Source organism: Caretta caretta, chromosome 8 (assembly GCF_965140235.1).
Source record: "Caretta caretta isolate rCarCar2 chromosome 8, rCarCar1.hap1, whole genome shotgun sequence".
NCBI lineage: Eukaryota > Metazoa > Chordata > Testudines > Cheloniidae > Caretta > Caretta caretta.
Window position 1 is genome coordinate 29,791,914 of NC_134213.1, and position 25,794 is coordinate 29,817,707.

The following is a 25,794-nucleotide window of genomic DNA, read 5'->3' on the forward strand; positions in this document are numbered from 1 at the left end:
AAGAAACTTTTGGAAAATTGTCGAGGACTCAGCTATTCTTGCGAAGAGTGACTGAACATACCTCCAATATAGAGCGGGGTGTTGATGCTGACTGTGGGTTGTTTCTGCAGTTTGCCAAGACTCTTGGGGGTTCCTTTATCCACAACCAAGTTCAGTGTTTGGTTCAGCATAACCAATTCCACACTGTGAAACTGCCCATCATTTATTGTTTCCACACTAAAGGAAGAGAATCAGAAGGAGCAACAAAGAAGGAAGAGAATCAGAAGGAGCTTAGCTGTGACTTTCTTGCTTCTGTTACAGGCAATCACCCGCTTCTATCCTTGGAAAGAAAATGGCATACTGTTGGCTGCTTTGTGATCAGTTGTCTTTTTTATAATAAGCACTTTGCTAAGGGTAAAGAACTTAAAAGGTGCAACTTCAGACCTGTGTCAACTCTCATGTAATCAATACATAAACAGATTCAACTCTTAAGACACTTGTTAGTTATTGGGCAGGTTGGGAAGATTAGAAACAATTTGTGGGAATAATCAATTAACATGACATGAAAATGAACTCCATATTTGTTGTTCTACACCTACAGATATTTTTATATGTGAACAGAGTTTCAAATAAGTTAGGCACACAATCTCTCCAATAATTGCACATGCTAAATGTCAGTTTGGATCACTTGTACAACACACAAAATTACCTGTTCTTCACATGCAATCAGAGCAATTACACAGAAATTAGGAGCACAATTGTGCACCTAAGCTTTTCTGAACTCTAGCCCACTCAATACATTGGAATAAATTTAATCCTTAGAGCAACTTAAACTCTCAGCCCTGTAAATTGCAAACTGCAGTGCCATGAAATAATATGAAAATTTCATTCTACTCCAAAGTGCAGAGAAAAGAGAGGGAGGTAGGAGAGGGATGCAATGGATACACAAGGGATTAACTGCTCTTTGACAAATGAGTGGGTTTTTCAAAGTGCACTCATAGTGATGGAAGTGAACAGATTTTTCCACTGATGCAAATTTAACGAAACATTATAGTCTCTCTTCATTGTACACATGTGAACTTTAATACATAATGAGATACTTAATAGCAATAGCTACAGCAGGTGTTAAATAATGTGCTACGTAAGCTACCCATGCACTCAGCTTTGCCAATGAATATCATTCTTGATCTGCTGCAAGCCCTGTCCAGTGCCAGGCCTCTCCTGAATAGACTCCCCAGTTGTGTGGTGGTTCTGCCAGGAAAGCATGGGGGCAAAAAGATGTTGTGTGGAAAAGAAGAATTCCAAGATGTTGCTTAGTCTAGAAAACTAATTTGGAGTTGCTGGACAAAACATGGTGACAGATGAATAGAAGTGCATCAACTCATTTATTCTCAGTCAACTGGAACATATGCCCAGCTTCATATAGCTGATTAAGTTAAAAGTATCTAGGGGCCAACCCTGAGTCACTGATGTCTATGGAAATTTTGGCCTTTAAGACGAGACATTTAGAAACAAGATACCCAAAGGCAGGGGTGAAAGTAAGTCGAGTGACTTACAGGTATGCTGGGGCCAGCTCTGGCCCCTGGAATGGGCGGGGCCTAGGGCAGAAGGGGCAGGGCTGAGGAGGTCAGAGCCAGCCCCAGCCCACCCTGTAAGGTAAGTGCCCCCCATCTTTCTACTCCTCCCCCACCCCTCCGGGGTAGCAGCAGCAGCCCAGGACTCCGGGGGCTATTTAAAGGGCTCGGGGCTCCCCTGCTTCTACTGCCTCGTCCTTTAATTAGCCACCGGATCCCTGGGGAAGCGGCGGGGCTCCGGCGGCTATTTAAAAGACCGGGGCGGCAGAGGCAGCTGGAGCCCCCACTACCCCAGGGCTTTGGGGGCTCTTTAAAGGGCGTGTGGCTCCCCTGCTTCTACCGCCCCAGTCCTTTAAATAGCCCCCGGAGCCCTGGAGTAGCGGCGGCGGGGCTCCAGTGGCTATTTAAAGGGCTGGGGCGGTAGAAGCAGGGGAGCCCCAGGCCCTTTTAATAGCCACCGGAGCCCCGCAGCCGCTACCCCAGGGCTCCAGCAGCGGGGCTCTGGAGGCAATTTAAAGGGCCTGGGGCTCCAGTCACTGCTGGGAGCCCCAAGCCCTTCAAATTGACCCCTAGGGAAGCCAGGCTGCCCCAGTACGGTGCACTGGCTCTTGCCGGTATGCCATACCAGGGCGTACCGGCTTACTTTCACCTCTGCCCAAAGGAGGAAATGACCAAAATTGACTTGTTCATGGAATAGTTACAATTCTACAACAGCTACAATAGACCTGGTACAACTGATCATATGCAAGCAGGATTAGGCAGAAGCCACCAATATGGAGACTTCTGAAGAACACCAGGGCACACAGAGAAGTGGTATTGCTGACTCAGTAGGTAACCCTCTGAGAAAGGACTGAACCAATGCCCCAACACAGTGTTGGAGGTCTTGTACTGGGAAGGCCTTCCAGATGAAAGAGGACATGAGCACTTGTGGTTTTTAAAGGTCATGTGAAATTTTATGGAAGTATGAGGTGCGTAGATACTATGGCACCATATAAGAAACCAGATAGACATACAGTGGATTCATGTTAAAATGTTGTAAAAGTACTTCTTCTGCAGAACAATTCCCACAGAAATGATGCTTATGGAACTCTGTGAACTTGCATTTCCAGTGAGTCCTTGCTGTACATTCTTAGGATGGAGAGAGGACTCTGGGGAGGCAGGTACTGGTAGTTTACACTTGGTGCTGCTGTAGTTCTCTCTGAGACCTAGAAGTATTCCTTAGGGAAAAGAGACCTCACACCACACAGAGGACTAAAACTTATTTAGCTGCATTCCTGAAAGATTTGATAGAACAGATTAAACCAGTTTCTTGGACAAATTCCATCTGGTCATATTTTACCAATTGAAATTCCCTCTGCAGTGTCAGTTGGACAGAGTGGTGTTGACATATTGCTATAAAATGCTGCTTAGATGTTCTTGTGTGCTATCTAATATCTGCCAAATTCCACTGAGGAGATGGCTGTGTTTCAGTGGTGGATTAAATGACCCCTATATATCCCATAACAACCTCACAGGAGTATTCTGAGGCTTAATTCATATTTATAAGCATTTTGAGATTCTCAGAGCAAAGATGTTATACAAATGCAAAGGCATATTTTTAATTGTTAAGCTCTGTAGATAAGTCAATGAGAAAGGAAGAAGAATAGGCAAAAATATTTGCTCTGAAGCATGTGCGTTGAGGAGCAAGGATGAATAGCTGTTTAACAAGCAACCCCTGTCCTAGTAGGATTGATCTTTGAAGATGAAACAAGACCACATTCTTATCTGAAGAAGCCCAAGCTGCGACTATGTGGCAGAGGACAACATTATCACATTTGGCAGTGCTAGTTCTTATTTGGGCCAGGACTTCACAGACATTAATCATTAACTCCTCCACAGCATATGGTTTTCCAGATTAGGTCTTAAGTGTTTTGATTAACAGGCAAATGGAGGCCCATGTGTCCCATTGATGGCGTCTAAGCTTCAACTCCTAATTCTTCACTATTTTTAGTGTACTCAGAGCTAACATTTTAACTCCAGTGGGGAACTAGAGGTAGGGAGGGCTTCTCTGGTGCCATTCTGAAGCTGTAAGTGTTTGTTGTCAAATTCTAACCTTTCTCCTTTAACCCACAAAAGAAAAATATTTCACTCCCAAACTTTGCAAAACAGAAAATCATTTGTTGCCCTAGCTAACCATTTCAGTTTTATGAAGCTGAAAAAGTCAAAACAGCCTGAGCACACATTTTCTTTTAAAATAAATGCTCATACTCAAGGAAGGGGCCAAATGCTTACACCCAAGGGAAAAGGGGCTCAGAGAAAACTGAGATAGTGGATAAATCAAAGCATTTGTTGTTGTTGCTGTTGACAGAAGAGACTTTTAAAAAGCTTTAGATTCTGAGAGAGACACACACAGAGTAAGGGTGAGGGGGAAGTGCTACGTGAATTCTTCCTTACAGCTTAGTGTGCCATTCGGCCTCTAGGAGACTCAGCAATCGTCTGAGACAGTTGGAGACAGTGGCTTGGCGAGAGATAAAGGGAAGAAAGCCACAGATGCTGAACAGTGCATTGTAACTGGGCTCAGCATAAACTTGCTGTGCTCTACTTTTTTCAAGGGGCTTCTTCCCGACCCGGCTCTTTGTGAGATTTTTATTAAAATGCTAATTGAATTCTTTTTGGTGATCCGGTGGTTTTACAGCTTATCCACCTGAAACAGCCCTCAGTATATAACTACCTATCTGAGTCAGGGATTTGTTGCCTTTTATTGGTATTTTCATTCTACAAAGCTACAGTGCCAGAGGCACTTTAGCTTTTAAACCTGCCATGTTGACACTGGCAATGATGCGACAAACATGAGCGGTAGTGTTAAGATAGAAACAGTAAGGTGTAACCATTTTATGCATCTGCAATGCCCAGAGGCAAGAACTCAGAAAAGGCAGCTATGTTCACTGTGACAGGTTTCAGAGTGGTAGTCGTGTTAGTCTGTATCAGCAAAAACAACGAGGAGTCCTTGTGGCACCTTAGAGACTGAGAAATTTATTTGGGCATAAGCTTCCATGGGCTAGAACCCACTTCATCAGATGTACATCTGATGAAGTGGGTTCTGGGTTCTAGCCCACGGAAGCTTATGCCCAAATAAATCTGTTAGTCCCTAAGGTGCCACAAGGACTCCTCGTTGTTTATGTTCACTGTGATGCACAATGTACTCTAAAAGTCTACCACTAGATGGAGATGCAACATCACAGAAAGGATTGTCAAGTTTGAGAAACTATCCATCGATATTATTCTTCCAAATCCTCACTCCACACCAGAATGTTAACAGCTTGATACACAAATGAATATTGCATTAGGTTATGAAGTCAGGATACACAGCTACAAAAATTAAAACATTAGAGGATGGAGCTGAGGGTTTGTTTTGGCTTGTTAGAATTTATTAACTAAAATAAGCTTTTGTAAAGTTACACACCTGCTGGCTGAGATTACACAGTTTGTCCCTTTTTGCAAATGCTTTTGTGATATGTGATTAAACCATAATCACTTATCTGAACAAATGTGGAGGGAGTTGAGTCAGGGTAAAACACGAGCTGGATCAGAACCAACTCTAGTTTTGGAGTAAAAAACCAAGTGCTAGCTCTTGAGATTTTCCAGCTGATTAAAAACCAGTCCTGAACTTTTCATCTTGGGCAGCTTCCAATGGAACAATTACAATATTGTGGGCCTTTATGATAGAATAGCCTAAGTTTATAATAGATACTTATTAAATAAAGGAAGGAAATATTTTAAATGTAAACATCTGAAGGATGAGCAAGGGTTGCCATGAATTTGATTTTACAGAACAACTTGCCCAAAAGTAAACAGTAAAAAGAGCCTACACACCAGTTTTATATCCAAAATGTGGGAATTGCTGCACCAACTGTTACAAACAGTCTGTAAAGGACCCCATGTTGGTCACTGACAGTTCACTGATTTTTACTACAGTAATTAAGATTTATACAATACCTTCACCCTGAAGCATTTTACAAACATTACATGGAGGAACCATTTCACCTACCATCTAAATGCAGCCATTTCTAGCTCTTTGCACATAGGCATATCAAGCAATAGGGTAGAAGAGGAAGTGAGAAATTATCCCATTGAAACTGCAGGGGAGAATTCATTAGGCAAAGTCTTTAAATAATGTTCTGAGGACATCAGTCAGTCAGAGGTTATGGTTCTATTACAGCAGTGGGTGGGTGAGGTTCTAGATGATCACGATGGTCCCTTCTGGCTTTAAAGTCTCTGAGTCTATGAGACAGTAATGACCTAGATGCAACCTTACTCTTGCCAAAAGTGCCATGGGAGCACTAACAGTCCAAGAGCTGTGGTTCTTGGTTTTACTAGTTTTCTTCCAACAGTGCAGTACCCTTGCACACCAGGCAGAGGCATTAGTTCAGCACTGATGTAAAGAAAAGAGTGGCACCTACAGAATCACCACCACCACTTCACCCTGCATCTAGATATTAGTAGGAGGTCTCCTCTCCAGTTACTTATTGGTCCTGGCTCTGTTTAGCTTATCAGATCTGACAAATCACATCTTCAAGTTTTATAGCTATGGGTTGTGATGTTCCTTCAGATCTGCTAACTCTCCCATTTTCCTTGGAAGATTCCTGCTTTCAGATATCCTGTCCTGGGTGCTTGTTTGGGTGCTTGAATTTTGTGGGAAACCTACTCCCACATACTCCTAGTCTCTATGGTCTCAGCAAGGTTGAACCTATGGCTGAATCAATCTACCTGAGACCATACAGACTAGTAGAGAACCTTACCACCATTTTCCGACCTCAGAGCTATGACAATTTACTCCAGCCAAGGATCTGCCCCACAGATATGAGCAAAGCTAGGTCCAACACCAATTGCTGCATTACCTTTTGATGACTCCTCCAAGTGGATATTTTGTCTTGGATGGAAAACTGGTTGAAACGTCAGGAGTAATGGCAGTGTTCATATACATATCTGGGTATAGCACCTTTGACTCCCTCTGTATGTGAGGCTGGTGGCTTTCAGAGTGTGAGTTGTGCTGATGGCAGCGATAGCATAGCAGGGCCTGGAGGTGGCCTCTACAGTCCCAGCTTGCCAGAAGTTGGTCTTGTCTGTCTGATACAGAAACCCCAGAGACAGACAGACAAAAGTGACTCCCTTTGAAAGTCCCAGGAGCCTGACTGAGGCTCTGTGGGACATTGCTAGAAGTAATCACTTATATGACGATGGTGCTCAAACCCAGGGCCCGATTGTGCTGGACACTTTACAAACAAAAGACAGCCCTGAAGAACGTATGCTCAAAACCAGAAACAGATGAAGGGGATGGGATACAACATACAAGCCAACGGAGTATGGTGAAGAATTTTGTTAGTTAAATGATAACAGGAAAATGCACTGAAATAAAAGCCATGTAAAAAGAATTTCCTCCCTTCTATATTTCCTCTCTCCCCCACACTCTGCTGTCTGAGCCCCTCACGCCCCACTCCTCAGTGGCTGTCAGAGATTGAGAGAGGAACCACCACAATTTTGTCAGCAAATAAAAATACTTTTTCAACCACACCCCAGCATTTAAGTTAATTTTGTAACAGGATTATTTAAGTGCCTTTGGCTGTAGCAGAGCAACTGATACTGTGCAGGAGATAGAATAGAGGTAAGAAATAAAAACAGCTTTTACTAAAAATACAAAACACGTAAATGAGGTAATACATAGCCACCAATGATGCAAATTAGGGTATGTATTCATTAGCAGAAGTCTCCACATTTCCAGATCTTCCATTTAAACAACTCCATGCCTCATTTAGACTACAGCACTATGCAAAAGTGAAGCTGTGAGTGACTGCGGGGGTGAAGCAATGGAAAAGTCTAAAGTGAGGGAATCGTTAAAGTGCAGAACAAAAGAAAGCAACGTGAAACCGTACGCATCCGATGAAGTGAGCTGTAGCTCACGAAAGCTTATGCTCAAATAAATTGGTTAGTCTCTAAGGTGCCACAAGTCCTCCTTTTCTTTTCACTCTTCAATAGAATCTAATAATCTCACAGCAGAGCAAGACAAATTCTGGAAGAGGTGTGCCAAGGTGAAGAAATATCATTTGGGGTCTGCAATGAGGTGTGGTGGGGCAGGAACAGGGAGCTCCATCTCTGACAGCTTTGTACCTCTGCTGAGTTTTACTTGCAGTTCTCGCCCATTCTTAATTCCAATTATAATTTAAATTAGCCCCTGAGCTAAAATAAACTTTAAAGTTCCTCACGGCAATAAAAGCAAAATGAATGAATTAGAGTAGCATTTGTAGTTCTGTCACCTGTAGTACTAACATTATCTGAAGCCAAATTAAAATTTATATTATACATGAAAATTTATGTGAATGAAACTCAGGATCAGAGAAATATAAGTGCAAAAAACCTATCAAATTACTTATAGCCAGCCCCTCGGCCAGTGCAGGATTATTCCCCACAGAATATTTTGTGTTGTTGTGTTCACTCCAGTTTGAAATGACTCTAGTGTCAAGGCTTTGAGTCAGTTCCACAGCCTATCAGATCTCACCACTGATGTCTCAGTTTCCCTTTGCTTTTTTTATCCCATTTTGCGCAGTTACAGCTCCTTGGACCACCCTAAACAATTCCCCTCTCTCCTTGGTGTTTATAACCTTCATATGCTTACAGCTGATTATGGTATGTATCTCCCTTAATGATCATTTGGCCAAGCTGTGCATATCCAATCTCCACTCATAATTCGATCCCGGCAGCACACCTGCCAACAATGAAAGCTATAATGCTACAAACATTTGGAGAGAAAAAACAGACTTTTTATGCCATTGCAAAATGTAATTAACATGCTCTTGACCCCCCTCTCCCAGATTATTAATACAGGAAAGATCCTCATCTGGTGTAAACTGTCCCTGCTTTCACGTCAATGGAGCTATGACATTTTACTCCAGCCAAGGATATGCCCCATAGATGTTAGCAAGACTAGACCCAACATCGATCTCTGCATCACCCCTCAGGTGCCTCCCCCAAGTGGATATTTATGTCCTGGATGGAAAACTGGTTGAAACATCAGGAGTAATGGCAGTGTTCAGATCCAAGTCAATCTGAATTTATTTTTCAAGTCAGAGATTGATCCTGGATATTATGGCTGTCAATTAATCACAGTTAACTCACATGATTAACTCAAAAATTAATTGTGTTTAAAAATAATAATCATGATAAACAATAGAATACCAATTAAAATTTATTAAATATTTTTGGATGTTTTTCTACATTTTAAATATATTTATTTCTATTACAACATAGAATACAAAGTGTAGAATGCTCACTTTATATTATTATTTTTATTACAAATATTTGCACTGTAAAAATTATAAACAAAAGAAATAGTATTTTTCAATTCACCTCATAGAAGTACTGTAGTGCAATCTCTTTATTGTGAAAGTAGCAACTTACAAATGTAGATTTTTTTGCACTCAAAAACAAAACAACGTAAAACTTTAGAACCTACAAGTCCACGCAGTCCTTCTTCTTGTTCAGCCAATCGCTAAGACAAACAAGTTTGTTTACATTTACAGGAGATGCTGCTGACTGCTTCTTATTTACAATGTCACCTGAAAGTGAGAACAGGCGTTCGCATGCCACTTTTGTAGCTGCCGTTGCAAGGTATTTATGTGCCAGATATGCTAAACATTCATGTGCCCCTTCATGCTTTGGCCCCCATTTCAGAGAATATGCTTCCATGCTGATGATGCTCGTTAAAAAATAACGTGTTAATTAAATTTGTGACTGAACTCCTTGAGGGAGAACTGTATGTCTTCAGCTCTGTTTTACCTCCATTCTGCCATATATTTCATGTTCTAGCAGTCTTGGATGATGACCCAGCACATGTTCATTTTAAGAACACTTTCACAGCAGATTTGACAAAATGCAAAGAAGATACCAATGTGAGATTTCTAAAAATAGCTACAGCACTCGACCCAAGGTTTAAGAATCAGAAGTACCTTCCAAAATCTAAGAGGCAAGAGGCGTGGAGCATGCTTTCAGAAGTCTGAAAAGAGCAACACTCAGATGTGGAAACTACAGAACCTGAACCACCAAAAAAGAAAATCAACCTTCTGCTGGTGGCATCTGACTCATATGATGAAAATGAACATGTATTGGTCCACTCTGCTTTGGATTGTTATCGAGCAGAGCCCATCATCAGCATGGACACATGTCCTCTGTAATGGTGGTTGAAGTTGAAGGGACGTATGAATCTTTAGCACATCTGGCACATAAATATCTTGCGACGCCAGCTACAACTGTGCCACGCAAATGTCTGTTCTCACGTTCAGGTGACATTGTAAACAAGAAGCAAGCAGAATTATCTCCTGCAAATTGTAACCAAGTTTGTTTGTCTGAGCGATTGGCTGAACAAGAAGTAGGACTGAGTGGACTTATAGGCTCTAAAGTTTTACATTGTTTTATTTTACAGTGCAGTTATTTTTTGTACATAATTGTACATTTGTAAGTTCAACTTTCATGATAAAGAGATTGTACTACAGTACTTGTATGAGGTGAATTGAAAAATACTATTTCTTTTGTTTTGTACAGTGTAAATACTTGTAATCAAAAATAAATATGAAGTGAGCACCATACACTTTGTATTCTGTGTTGTAATTGAAAACAATATATTTGAAAATGTAGAAAACATTCAAAAATATTTAAATAAATGGCATTCCATTATTGTTTAACAATGCAATTAATCAAGCGATTAACTGCAATTTTAAAAATCATGCGATTAATCATGATTTATTTTTTAATCGCTTGACAGCCCTATTGGATATCAGATCATGGGGCTGTTGCTTTTCCAAGTTAATCCCATAGCACAGAACAAGTGTGTGTCAAAGTTCGGACGAATGTGTCATGATGTTGCTGTCAGCACATTGCAATGAAGTGGCTCTTTGCCTGGCAACATCATGATATCATGCCTTGGGTAAAAACAGTTTCATGAAATAGACTTCTATCAATTCAGAAATGATGTCAGGATTCATGAGAATCCCATATATTACCCTGAGAAAATATGGATGACTGCAGACATCAGAGAAGGACTGGCAAAGTCTGAGGGCATGTCTACACTACCCAGTAGATCGACACTACTGATATCGATGCAGCAAGTGTCAATTTAGCGGGTCTGGTGAAGACATCCTAAATCGATGGGAGAGCACTCTCCCATCAACTTGTGTACTCCACCTCCCCGAGAGGCGTAAGGGAAGTTGACGGGAGACGCTCTCCCATCAACACAGCATAGTGTAGCCACTGCGGCAAGTAGATCTAACTATTCACGTAACTGAAGTTGCGTAAGTTAGCTCGATTTACTGCGGTAGTGAAGACCAGCCCTGAATGACTTGTAGCTCTAAGACAAGTGACTTGTAGAAGACAAGTACTGAATGCAAGGATCCTAACTGGTCAGAGAATAGAATTATTTTACATTGAGGTACCTGTATCACTCGCAAGAATGAAGCCACCAAGCAGAGGGAAAGCTTGACCTGCACATTCATGCCTCACAACAAAACATGGCTGCTGGGTTTAATTTTTAGACCAAGTGTCAAATCACCACTGAAAGCAATGTTAGCTTCAGCATTCAGTATGACATAAATTCTTTGTCTCTTCTGACAAGAAAGTGTAGCAAGTATCTTTGGGGTCCATTCTAGAATAAGGAGTGCTTAACCCTCACCCCCAACAATGGTCCTTCTTTTATGCTTTTGAAAATGTGTTGGTACACACCATTCACTAGCAGTTGCTGGTGACAGTGACCACTGCTTCTGCTGAAGGTAATTAAAAATGCTTCCAGCTTGAATGACTGGGAGCGAATGAAATTGTTCAGCTGAAATTGGAAACTAGGCACTAAGAAAGAGAACTAGGGTCTAGTTAGAAACCTGATATATGTAGACAGGAAATGAAATACTTTCCACTTTATTTTCTGGTGGCAGTGTATTCATAAGTACGTGCTTTCCCTGCCCTGAAAATAAACAAACTCCACTCCTGTTTGGAAACCTGGAGAGTAGCAAATGTCTTACCTACCTGCTAAAAAGGCAGAAGGATGATCCTGGGAGTTATAAAGGAGCAAGCCTAACTTCTGCACCAGATACATTTATTGAAATAACTCAACAAAGAATTCTAGAACACTCTTATGCTTTGGGCACTTTACATCAGTAGCTTCTTTGGGTGTAAACCATCTACTAGTGCAGGGGTGGGCAAACTTTTGGCCCGAGGGCCACATTGGGGTTGCGAAACAGTATGGAGGGCCGGGTAGGGAAGGCTGTGCCTCCCCAAACAGCCCGCCCCTATCTGCCCCCTGACTGCCCCCCTCAGAACCCCCGACCCATCCACCCCCCCGCTCCTTGTCCCCTGACCGCCCCCTCCTGGGACTCCCCACCCCTAACGCCCCCTCCGGGACCCCACACCCTATCCAACCCCCCCTGCTCCCTGTCCCCTGACTGCCTCGACCCCTATCCACACCCCTGCCCCCTGAGAGGCCCCCTGGGACTCCCGACCCATCCATCCCCTCCCCCTTCCAGAACCCCTGTCCCTAACTGCCCGCCCAGGACCCCAACCCCTATCCAACCCCCTGTTCCCTGTCCCCCCCAAACCGTATCCAACCCCCCCTGTTCCCTGTCTCCTGACCGCCCCACCCCCCGAACCTCTGCCCCATCCTACCGCCCTCTGTCCCCTGACTGCCCCCCGGGACCTTCTGCCCTCCCCACCTGTCCCCTTACCAGGCCACTCAGAGCAGCGGGACAGACTTATTTGAAAGCCTGGGAGGTGGGCGGGCGCAAGCTGCACTGCACAGGCGGTGCACTAAGGCTGCAGGGGAGGGCAGATGGTGGGGTGGGGGTCGGGGACTAGCCTCCCCAGCCAGGACCTCAGGGGCCGGGCAGGACGGTCCCGGGGGCTGGATGTGGCCCGCGGGCCATAGTTTGCCCACCCCTGTACTAGTGGGTGGAGAGCTTAGAAAGTTATTTTCCCGATAAGCAGTTTTATTCCATAATATTGCATGATGGGGGTCCTTGCACCTTCCTCTGAAGTATCTAGTATTGGCCATTGTTGACAACAGAACATTTTATTGTGGACCAATGATCTTTTAGGACATTTAGAAAACAACTGGCTTGGGTTTGCATACCTCTCTCACATATTCACTGGAAGTGGATTTCAGCATGAGACCATGGTTCCAACATGCAGAAACAGAACTACCCCGTGAAAGCTGGTCTAGTATCAGTTTGCTTTTACTTGTGCTCACTGGGTGTCAGAAAACTTTGCTCTGCTCTGTCATATTTTAAATGTCAATTTCTCATAAAGGAGGCAATGATATATTGTTGATAGACTGAATCAATTACCTGCTGGGGTGGAGGACAGTCTTATCATTTAACAATTACACCTGCTGTGGCCATGCAGTTCCTAACTGAAAACTTGCACTGAATTTATCCCAGCTCATCCCAGCCACTCAATACAAGGAACAGGTGACAAGTAACCTCCAACACACCCAAATGGAATCTTTACTAGCAATTTCTGTTCACATTTAAACCTCCACAATATCAGGCAGAATGCTACAGAAATAAAAGGAAATAGTGATATCCTGATTTACAATCATTTTCTTCTCATTGGATAAGGATTTAAGGACCTGATCCTGGAAAGTAGAAACCCTGGAACTGCCACTGTAGTCAACAGAGTTACAGGTACTCAGCATCCCTCAGGATGTAACCCTACCTACCCACCATTGATTCAGCCTATTACAATATCCACCTTCCATTTGCTTTATTTATTAAGTACCTATATACACACCACCTCTTAATTCTTCTTTTGACCAATACTGCTGAACTGATTCATGTACAATAAAAGGCCCTGCAAAGCCCATTACATTTTGACTCTTGTCCGCTGCTTAGAAGCAGTTTTATTGTATGGAAGCTGTATAGGGTGTTGTAGTTTTCTCCTTTTTACAACACCATGACACAATATTGTGGAGCAATTTACAAACTAGAGTGTGCCTACTGCTAACTTACAACTTAGAATAGTGATACTGACCTTCTTTGTAATGTGTTTGGAGAGCTACTGATGTAAAGTGCTTTTTAAGAGATAGATATTGTTGTTATAAAGTCAATGGTACTGGTTTAACGGAGGTTGGAAATAAAACCTATAAAACATTAACATGGATCATCTGGATTTGGTTTCCAGATGTTAATATTGTTTCTAGGCTCTCCGTTATTGTGTGTTGAGTATAGCTAAGATGTAAAAAAACCCCAATATCATTTAAGCATATATTCTCATCCCAGATACTTGAGGGAATGACATATAAAACATCCATTAACGCCAACAGGATTTTGCCTATATAAATCCAAATGAATTCTGAAGAATGAAACTATACCCGCAAAGCATTCAGAAGCAGACTGTTCCTGAATAACACAAAATCAAGTATTTCATTCCTAAGCCTGAATTCATCTATCCTTTGCCTTGGCTCATGCAAGATGTATAAGTACATTTGAATTTTATAACATTTACTGTGCAGGTCAGAGATTAATGCCAGTTGCTTTCATTATATTTGATGCAAAATCTCTAAGGGGGACCTGAAAAAATGAAAGTGCGGTAGAGAGAACAAAATGAATTGCAAATACTCATAACTGTTAAGGACCTGCTGATGTCTCATGGAAATCTCTGAAAATGGTCTATTTGGAGACCGTTCAGCCGCATCAAATAGAGATCCCAGTGGGGATCAACACAGCAAAAGCTGCAGGGGATAAAGATATTGGAATAAAAAGGACCAGTCATACAGACAGTCAGTTTCTGCAATCAGACTTCTGGTGAATATTGTATTTGACAAATTCTAATAATTATTCTAATGATGATTAATGCTTTTGCACTCCTATAGTACTTTCCTTACATGGAGCTCAATACATTAAAGAAGTAAGGCTCAACTCTCTTGGGGGCAGGGAAGTCATATTACCCTTTACTGATGAACAGCTGTAGGTACAGAGATATAAAGGGAACATCCTGTCTCCTTTTTCCTGCCTGCTGTGGGTGTGGCGGCTTCTACATACAGGGGAACTACTACAGTTCCACTGCTTGAGGAAGGATTTGCTGTATAGTACAGAACCCAGCTCTGCAGGGGTTGACAGTTACCTATCACAAGCTTTGGAGTATGACTGAAAGTGGATAGGGATAGGTGGTTGAGATCTGGTGGACCTCATGCTCTTCTGACCCATCAACCATTGCGCTCTGTAAACAGGTTCAGCAGCAGGCACAGACTAACACTCGAGCACTTTGAGGGCCCTTCTCTGGGCATGAGAAAATCCATTTCTGTTCTGCAGCCTTGTGGAGGAAGAAATCCTCTGAGAGATCCCCTGCACCCAGCCCAGTTACTTGAGGCATGTACCATGAACAGGATTTACACCTGTGTCCTTCGCAAGGTCACATAGAAAGCATGTGGCAGAACCAAGGGAAAAAAAATAGCCTCAACTATCCTGACTTCAGGTCTTGTGCTTTAACTATAAGAACAGCCATTCTTCCTATACACATACTAATCAGATCACTAATTTTTTTTGTAGACTATTTTATTGCATTTTATATAATGTCTGTATTTTATGCAGTAGATAGTAGCTGAACATTCTTCTAAATTTTTTAAAGAACTCTGACATTATTTGGGATTGACACTGAAAGAGAAACAGCCAATCTGGTAAGCAGAATTAATAATAATAATTTACATTTCTACATTTTTATTGCTGCCAGGAAATTTTCATGAAAATACATTCTATGTTTCTTAGGAGATCATTGACTTCTGCTTCTCATTTTTCACCTGATGTGACAGTCTGTTTGCAACATGTCAGTTACCGTGGAGAGCATTACATTATCAGATCATTGGCCAAAGTCTGATCTCACTCAGAGCCATTAAATAAGGAAAAATTCCATTGAAGTCACTGAAGTTTACATCAGTGTAAATAAAGAGGCAGAGTATAAGGTCATGCTCTGGATCAAGAACATAACAGAAATAGAAGATAGCTGAACTTAAGAAGCTCTTTACTCTAGAAGACAAATGCATGAAGTAAATCTAATGGCTTGAAGTTGGATATCAAAAGTGGCAACTTCGTTCCAATTTGGAGTTTTAACCATTGGAACAGCTCAGTAGGAGGAAGTAGTAAGTTCATCATCACTTGGAGTTTTTCAACTGACTGGTTATCCTTCTAAAAGATATGTTCTATCTTAACCACTCATTATTGGGTTCAATAGTGTTCAGTAATATAGTAGGGAAGAGTAATTCTCCCCACTGCAGAAATTACTGGGTGAAAAGACTATGGAGTATGTTATACAGACTATCTTATTGGTGCAATCTGGTTTAAAAACTAGAATGCTCACAAAACAGAATTTTGTTTTCCTACGTATATCCTCAGCAATAATTAAAGTGATAAGAGGAAGCAATGAATTGCAATGCCTCTGTACAGAGTGGATCTTTTGTAAAATGTTTGTCATGAGGTTCAGGTTGTCTTTAATTTGCAATTCAAAAGTGATCCTCACCCATAATAGGACAGTAGGGTGTTCTCTTAAAGGCCAATATTAATGTAGAGTTTTTCATACATTAACTTACATCTCCTTACAACTTGGTGATAAATGGCAATATACTTTGTATAATCTCATACAATGGATATTTGCTGACTTCTACCTGACTTTATGGCTAATACTCAAGAAAACATTAATTCAAACTTTGACTTTTCCATCCAAGTCATAATGCACGAGTGGAGAAATTTAAAGTAGGTCCAGAATGAACAGCCAATTAGTCTTTTCCTAGCTAACTTTGCATTACAATTCTACTTAAACAAATCCACTGAAGGGAGCAAGTAAGATCCTGTAATGGGTTCCCCCTAACCCAATCAGAGATCACAAAAACAAAGCAACACACCCAACAGGCAGTATAAGCTACTTTCACCTGGCCTGCTAGCAAGCCACAAACATTTCGCTGCACCATGCTTGATTAATCCCCCAGGGTAACAGCCCTAAGGAAGCCTGTCATCTCAAAACTCCAAAGCAGGTGAGGTGAAGTTCAAACTTATAGATACAGATTTTCCATTTCCTAATAATACCATTTGAGGAATACAACATGTTACTGGAACCATACTAACAAGAGGGGAAATAAATCCAACAGAACCCAACATACATTCCTCATCCATCTTTTTAGCACTCCTTACACCATCATTAGCTTGTGGGGATGGTTTAACAATCTAAAGCCCAAGTTTGAAATACACTGAAACAGCAGGTTCAAAGCCAGGGAGGGCCAACTGAGCCCATTATAATCAAATAAACTGAGATCATTCCAGGCAGTTTGCCATGCATGGGTCTTTAGGATGAGATTTTTAAAAGAACAATGCATGGACATTATGGATCACGTGGCTTTTGAGACAAGTCAAAGGAAAGTTTTTGAAAAACACTAAGTTAGAAAGCCAAAACAACATCTTATCTACCCCGGAGATTAACTATATTAGTCACTCATTATCTTTGTTTCATTGTTATTCAACAGTTGTAAGTCCACTGGGCCACATTCACTCAACTATGCAGACTATGGATCAGAATCACCAATGATGGAAAGACTGCTAGTGGGCCTGTGACCCATCCACAGCCAGGACAGCCCCAAAGGTCACAGAATAGCACAGGGGCTGGCACAACAGAAAGAAGGTGATCTGCATCTTCTCTGCAGCCTCAACTGATGAACAGCCAACTGAAGAGCTCCTGCTTGAATGTAAAGCCTCCCTCTCTCCCAGCAGATACTTCTGAAGGACAGTGGTGAAAACACTGCTTATCCTTGCCTGGGGGTATATTCCCCTTGGGGTGCAACAGCTCTTGGTGGTGCCGGTTGGCTAAATCTGGCCCAAAAGATTTGAGTGAGTTCCTCAAAGCGGGCCTAGGAGTGTTCAATCGCTTTACATAACCCATTTGATCACATTAGACAGGGGAGTAGCAAGTAGCCTCTGTATATGGCACTGATGAGCCCGATACTACAATACTATGGGCAATTCTGGGGCCCACATTCTTAAAAGATGATTGAAAAGTTGGAGCTGGAGAAAATGCCTCACATTGAGAGATTTAAAGAGCTCAATTTGTTTAGATTGTAAAAATGGAGATTAAGAGGTGACTTGATTACAGCGTACAAATACATCCACAGGAAGAAAGTACCAGTATTAACAGGCTCTTTAACATGTAGAGAAAGGCATAATGTAAACCTATGGCTGGAAGTGGAAGCCAGACAAATTCCCACTGGAAACAAGGCATACATTTTTAACAGTGAGGGTGATTAACCATTGGAACAAACTACAAGAGAAGTGGTTGATTCTCCATATTGTGCTATCTTCTGAATGCCTTTCTGGAAGATACGTTTTAGCCTAACACAAGTTATGCATTAGTCAAACCCAAGTTACTGAGGCTCAATACAGGGATAACTGGATGAAATTTTATTGCCTGTGATGTATAGAAGGTCAAACTAGATGATCTAATGGTCCCCTCTGACCTTAAACTCCTTGAATCTATGGAGACAAGCAGGTTTCTCTCCCTTCCCCCATCCTTAAGGAAAACGTTTTAAAATTCATTTAGAAGTCTCTTTTTGACATTCTATAGCTGCAGTTTTTCTCAATCAGCCTCATCTTTTCCCATCAAGCTTCATGCTAATCCCATTCTGCTGTACTCCTTAAACTAATAAAAGATTAGGGTGACATTTCAGAAAGGGCATCGCATTAAGCAGCAACTTTCCCATCTCAACAGATCACATGGTGCAAAACGTAGTGAGCAGGCCATTAATCTTATGGTAACAAGATGTCTTTCTGAATGGAGACCTCCTCCTTGATCAATACGAAGGGCACTGGAATAATGAGGACACTGATGCTTGCCATCTCTGGCAACTTCGCCAGAAGGTAGTGGATCCATAAAGCACTCTGATGTCAGAAACAGCTCCTGTCACTGCACCATTCTGCCATAGACAATTGAGAGCAGGCTCCCACTAGGATCTGTCACCTGGTGTGCCATCTGCAGATAATGAGCCTTTCCCTATGTTCTAATTAGTGGCATAAAACTGTTTAACAACTTTGGCTTCGCTCTAACACGGAATCAATTAGGATTAGCAGCTGAATAAAGAGTAAATTTTCACGCCTCTCACTAAGCCTGCATTACTGGTGAAAATCACTAACAAAACCCTTTGTTCCTTCCTAGGGTGGTCAGAATAGCACAGACCTAATCACTGGCCTTTCTGTTCCAGTACAGGACCTGCTGATATCATTACATTGCCTAATTAGTCTTTACACCCCAAGAATAGAAAGCAGCTTACTGATTTATTTTCGTTTGTTACATATATCTCAGCTCTCAAAATGAAGAGACAGCAACTACAGACAGAGGCAATTATACATCTGCCTTGTTTCTGGGGGACTAAAATCTCACATGAAGAATTGAGAAAATCTTTAGGGAAAAAGTTTAAGCATCATCCTCTTTACCTGCATATAAACTGCATTTTTATACTTGCTGTGATAGGGCACTACCCCTTTAAGAGCAAGACAAGCTGGGTAATCTCACCAGCATATAAAATAAAGGCCTGATCCCTGCAATGACATCCATGCAGGCAGACCTTGGCACCTATCACTGAATTCAACAGGCTCTGTATAGGTAGAGGGGTATGACCATATGGAACAAATTTGGCAGATCATGGACTAGGTTAGCAGAGGGAAGTCAGTCTGGGGCAGGCTCTGGTGGAGGAAAGACCTGTGGGCACTGCTGTCAGGGTCCTAATAAAAGAAACCCCTTTGGATATGGCTTATACCCTTTTTGTCTTTGGTTCTCTCTCTTGTGGTTAATGAATTGAGATTTTCTCTTATTATCACTTGGAGTGTTCAAATTGCAGGCTTCTGGAATCCAGATGACTCTGTGTCACACTTGCCCTTCTGTTTAATTCCATTAGCTATGGTTCTTTAGCCTTTTTATTTTGTTGTTGATGCAGGTATCAGTGCTTCTAAAAACATCTGCCCTGTAATAAAGTCAATCCCTTCCTGTCCCATTTTATCTAACTGCAATCCTGTACCAATGGCATTACATTCTATTGCTTTCTCTCTCAGGATTCAAGTTTACTGTAGATATCAACAGGAGAAAATGGATTACAATGGACAGTTGCAAAGACAGCATTTACCAAAAGCTACCACACTGTAATATCTGTGAAATCACAGTATTTCCTTACTCTCAGAATAGGAAATAACTGCAATAACTCATATACATCTGGAAAGTACCTGATTAATCTCTGCTAAGAAGTCAGTGTTTATGCAACCATCCTAATTTTGCAGTCTGTGAAGACAAAAGATTCCCAGTTAACGAAACAGGTGTATTGGATATTGGCGCAGGGGGAGGGAAGGCAATTCCAACTTGGGACAGATAAGTAAATAAAAAAAGAGCTTGTCACATTCTTTGACAAAGATTTTTCATAGAAAGTCCCACCTCTCCATCATTTGGAGAACAGTGCATCCTGTAATAGCTTAGGTGGAGGAACTTACCTGTACACTGTGGTGGGTGGAGAGGTCCGTGTGTCGTAGATAAGCCTCACATGTCCTTGGTACAACTCCAAAGCCAAAGGGTCATTGTCCCCTTTGTACAATAAGATGCCATTGTCTTTATCTGTTGCTACCTGTGAAACATCAACAGTTTGGTGAGGATGCTTTAGAGTTAATAAAAATGGAAACACTAAACTTGTATCATATGGAAGGATCCTACATTTGGATTAACAACTCTACTGACATTTTAAAAATCAGATACAGCAAGAGCAGTAGCAATGCAAATTCCCCCAAACTGCCTCAATCATTGACCATGAGCTGAGGGTGTAATTCCACACCCATTCTATCCTTGGTGCCTCTTAAGATGCCAACGAAGGTTTAGACTGTAATGGTGAGTTTTGCAAGGTGGACTCTAGGTATTGGACAGGAGCTGCTAAACTCATTTTATATAGGTTGTTCAGCTGCCATCATAAGCGTTGGTCAGCATAGTCAGGTCAATTCCGCAGATAATGTTCTGCTGAGATCCATTCCCATTTTTAAAGTATTTACTTAGGCCCTTTGCAATGTATTCCCTGAACATTTGTGCAATGGAGTTTACTAGTTCAAATGCTCATGGGCTGTGAATTTTAAATCTTGAACATTCAAATGTTAATGGAAATTGAACCCAGTTGTGAAAACCTCACATCTCACTAGGAAATGTGATTAACCCTGATGTAGTGTCTTTGTGTGAATGAGCATGTGACTGAGATGTCATTTAGCTGCTGGGTCTTGACACAAAAAAAGGACCTATCATAGCCACTCGTCCAAGGTGCTTTTTTTAGTTCAAATGGTAGAGACCTGTATTTTAGGAGGTGAAGGCAAGATTCTAATTCCAATCTTTCTCTCTTGAATCTCTGAGTGTGAATTGTGACTGTTTTTTGGCAGCACATGATTCATTTCACAGTTCAAGCAACAGCTTGAATTAGGGATTTAGAAAGGCCAGGTAGAGAGTAAATTAAGTTTATCAAAATTGCAAACAAATAAACTTGAGAAAATTTCAATCCGATCATGGATATTCTGTGAACACAAAGAGAAACTAAAGTGTGCCTAATGGCTTATACATTATGAATTTTTCACTCAACTCTAGTTATCACCAAGCCAGACTGAGTTCAAACTGTTGACCCAGAGGGTCAGAATATAAGAACCTTCCAGTCCCTCCTAGATTTCCATCTTTGGTGTCCTAAGATACCCAAAAGCCTAAACCCACAGGTGATGAATCCACCTTCCCATGAGGTGCCCCTAAAAGTGAGAGTAGAAAAAATAGGACAGAAAATACTTTGAACAAAATCTGCCTCAGAGTTATTTTTGCAACAAATATTGCAAAGGTTTTTTCTTTTTAATGGCAGTTAAGTGGCAAAACTAAACAGTTAAATATTTTAATCTATTTTCATTTAAACAAACACCCTTCCTTGCCCCTTAGGAGAGCATGATTTTCATTCTTTTATGGGTATGTTTTAATAGGAAGCTCTCTTTAATCCCTTTTTAATGGCCACGGAGGTATCCCAATTTTACTTTGTTGGCAATTAATTAGCAGAAGCAGAAATAATATTTAAACTGGAAAATAAGATTTGAGAACACAATCTGTGGGTGTTCTATGTAGTAAGCAGGCCTGGCCTCCGAGTTATTGCTGGGAGACATTTACTCCTTGTACATTTTACTTAAGAGGAAAATGTCACGGGTTTCAAGCTCTGAACTTAGCCAATGGTACAGTTGAGCCCTTGAGAATATCAGACTTTCTAGAGTCTTTGAGAGACTTTCCTAAGATCTGAAATGAGAGAATCTGGAAAAAATAAAAAGGAGAAAGTAATCTGTCTTCATGAAGTGAATTGCTCTCTCATATAAACTAAGTATACAGACTTGTTGGCCTCTGCATTATCTACATCATAATAAAGATTCGTTATTTTTTAAAAAGCAGCTTACAAAGAAATGCTAAGCAAGTCATGCAATGTTAAAAATTATTTATATTTTCAACTGGTTGAATCTTCAGGAGTGAGGCCTTTGATATAGAGGCAAAATTCTGATCTTATGATCCCAGATGGTTCCTTTAGTTTGAAATAATTCACCTATGATAGAAGACATTAATCTAAACAGGTGGTGGTAATGTTGGGCCCAATACAAAACTTGTTAAAGTTAGTGGAAAGAGTCCCATCGACTTCAGTTGCTTTGGGATCAGGCCCTTTTGTGGTTTTTGGCAACACCCTCATGAATATTATTTGTAGATTTTTTTTGTGGCAGACGTAGAAATTTACAATATTTTTTCAGTCTACAGAACAAACTTGGTAGAAACCATCTAAATAAGTCTTTGAAAAAATCAATTCTTAATCCTGAAATCTAGTCCTGTCTTCAAAGTCTTTCCCACTGGTGTTTTGACTATGTTGAATTTCTGTTCTCACAAGTAGTTCTGGAACATTATTTGCAACACCAGAAGCCATTTCCTTTCTAAACTGAGAAAATAAAGCAAAATGAAGGAAGACTAATGCGATAATCTCCCTCTTTCACATATCCTCATTCATCACTTGAAATGCCATGCCTCTTTCATAGGGCGAGGCTGGGATAGTAGCAGTTTAGGTGCATAAGCAGTGGTATATGGAAGAGATATATTAGGTCACAGATTAATTTTATGTTTCTCTTTTCTCTTCATTACAAACTGTTAAAAGGGGCAGATTTTTCCCTCTGTTACCCTCGGCCAATGGAAAAATAATTATGATTCAAATGACACTGGACATACAAAAACAATTTTAAAATATGTCTAACGACTTCCAAAAGACACGGATCTAATATTGGATTTAGTGGCTCCAATCCAAAGCATCTGTGATCCAGAAAATACAAATACTGCAGGAGAGGCATGGTAACCATAATGTTTATTTTCCATCATCTTCTAAAACACATAACACAAAGCAAATTGAAGTGATCTAAGTAGACATTTAACCAAAATCTACCCACTTTTGTCTAAGTGAACATGCACAGTAATGCCAGAGCAGTCTAATTTCTGGAAAAAAAACATTTCAAGAAGAATCTTTTTACAATGCTGTGCCCTACTATTCACTGATGAAGGATGAAAGACTAACCTGTACATCAGCAGCAAGACAGGGAAATTTGCAGATACCGTCTCTGTTTAAACTGCCAATGCCACCTTGTTATGCAAGTCTCAGACAGTAACAGGGCGGAGAGCTTGGTGTGTGGGGGGGTGGGGGGTGTCAAACCAGGGACGGGACTATCTCAGTTGCTGCATAGGTGACAGCACAGTTGCAGAGCAGCCACGGTCACCTGCCCAACATGGCCCCAGCTGTCTGTCATTCTGTGGGTCAATAAATGCATTTCCTCCGGGATTAAAAGCACTGAAAGGTTATCTCTTGGAAGGACACTGGGCTGACAGATGAGCTCTTACCTCTTCTGTGCGACATACCTGGAGGGAGATGTTTGCCTGAGGACGGATTTTGGCCGATGGCAGCTCAACATAGGAATCCTTCCCAACAAAGTTGACGGTGATGAGTTTCTCGCACTTTTGGCCAGCGAAGCCAGCCAGGCAGCGGCAGACTGGTTCATGGTGAACTACAATGCACTGAGCCCCATTCTGGCATTCATAGTGGTCACAAGGGCTGGTCTGTAGCAGAACCATCGGAGGGGGATTTTCACAGAAGAGTCCACTTTAAAGGAAAAAAAGCACCTGTAATTATCACAACCCTTCAGCACTCTGGCAGCATTTCCAGGATCTGAGATTCAAACACCGAATTGTTTTGTGACTCCCCAAGTCTAATAAACCCCATGGCATTGTGACTCCCAGCTGCTTATGGATATTTGGAGGAGGCCACTTCAAATTACATACATGCAAATATGGTATCATTAGGCAAGGGACTGAGCCAAAACTCCAGATCTGATTCTCACCTTCCCCTACACACACCTCCGCCCTTTGAAACATTTCAGATTCACACTTTGCAGCTTAAGCCTATCTCTATTTTTACAACAGCAGCCCTGAGGCCAAAGCCCTGCTTTTAAATGTTTTAAAAGGTCTACCTGTTTGCCTTACACTAGGGCTATGTCTATACTGCAATCTGAGGTAGACATGGATAGACAGATCCATGCTAGTATAGCTAAAAATAGTGGCAGAGGCTGTAGTGAGGGCTTCAGCATGCACTGGTGGTACAAGCAAGCTGAGGACCCTCGGTACGTACTCATGTTGCTAGCCCAATGTTTACACTGCTGTGTCTACAGTGCTATTTGTAGCTGCACTAGTGTGGGTGAAGCTAGCATGGGTATGCCTACCCATGCTGCAAGCACACCCCAGACTGCAGTGTAGACATACTCTCTATGTATGAAGTGTAAAAAAAAAGAAGTGTGCTATCTCTAGCGATGTGACCAATTTCTGAAACGTATAAAGGTTAAGGCGCGGACACCATGTTCTTTGTTGGGCAGTTTCCTAACGATGCTGCTTCTAGCAGCCACAGGAACATCAGATCCCTCTTAGGTGAGCTTCTGGTTATGTTAAAGGACTGAAAAAGTTTGAGGACAGTAAGGTCTGCAATAGTTAGAGGTGGGTGAAAACAGGAATGTCATATCTGAGCACTCATGAAAGCTTAGGTGGGGAGAGGGATATTCTGATCCAGATCCATACTTTGTGTCTGACTTTTATCTGTCTAATAGGCCAAATCTGTGAGCCAAAACCATGCACACAAACACCTGAACTTTGGATCTGATCTGGCCTTTGAGGTGTGAGCCCACATGTACAACCATAGCTATGGTTCAATTTCCTGTGTTGTTTCCCCGACTTCATTATGTCTGGAATTTGTTCCAAACTATTTGCTGTCTCCAACAAGCTGGGATGATGAAACCAGTGGTGAGCTAGAGCCGGTTCGCTAGAACCGGTTGTTAAATTTAGAAGCCCTTTTAGAACTGGTTGTCCCGTGAGGGAGAACCGGTTCTAAAAAGGCTTCTAAATTTAACAACCAGCCAAAAGTGGTGCCTTCGGCACCGACTCCATGGGTGCTCCGGGGCTGGAGCACCCACAGGGGAAATTTGATGGATTCAGAGCATCCACCGGCAGCTCCCCACCCCGCCTCGCCCGGCCCCAGCTCACCTCCACTCTGCCTCTGCCTCCACCTCCACCCTGCTCTGCTTCTCCGCCCCCCAGCCCTGGCTTCCCGCGAATCAGCTGTTCACACGGGAAGCTGGGGGGCTGAGAAACAGGCAGAGTCTTCGCGCTCAGGCCCAGGGAGGAGGAGGCGGAGCGGAGGTGAGCTGGGGCGGGGAGGGGCTGCCCGTGCAGCAGCAGGTAACTGGGGGTGGGGGGAGCGCACAGGGGAACTGCTCCCCGCCCCATCTCACCTCCGCCACCCTCGGCCTGAATGTGAAGCCGCTGCCTGCTTCTCAGCCCCCCAGCTTACCGCACGAACAGCTGATTTGCGGGAAGCGGGGAGGGGGTGGGGGGAAGGCAGAGAAGCAGAGCAGGACAGCGCGCTCAGGGGAGGAGGTGGAGGCAGAGCGAAGGTGAGCTGGGGCCGGGTGTGGAGCGGGAAGCTGCCAGTGGGTGCTCACCCACCAAATTTTCCCCGTGGGTGCTCCAGCCCCGGAGCACCCACAGAGTCGGCGCCTAAGGCGTCACTTTTGATGTGATCGGTGGAGGGGAGTGGCCACTTCCCCCTAGGAGCCAGAGGGACCTGCCCAATGCTTCCTGGGAGCTGCCCCACGTA

General features: G+C 42.3%; 1 protein-coding gene across 1 annotated transcript in view; it reads right to left on the reverse strand.

Moving 5' to 3' along the window:
• SLIT3 (slit guidance ligand 3) overlaps positions 1-25,794 on the reverse strand; it is an 806,608-nt gene that overhangs the window by 5,967 nt on the left and 774,847 nt on the right. The window contains exons 31-33 of the mRNA XM_048861176.2: positions 23,514-23,754; positions 20,072-20,202; positions 62-216 (exon numbers count right to left, since the gene is read on the reverse strand). Coding sequence (XP_048717133.1) covers positions 62-216; positions 20,072-20,202; positions 23,514-23,754 — 527 coding nt within the window. The remainder of the gene's footprint in view (positions 1-61; positions 217-20,071; positions 20,203-23,513; positions 23,755-25,794) is intronic.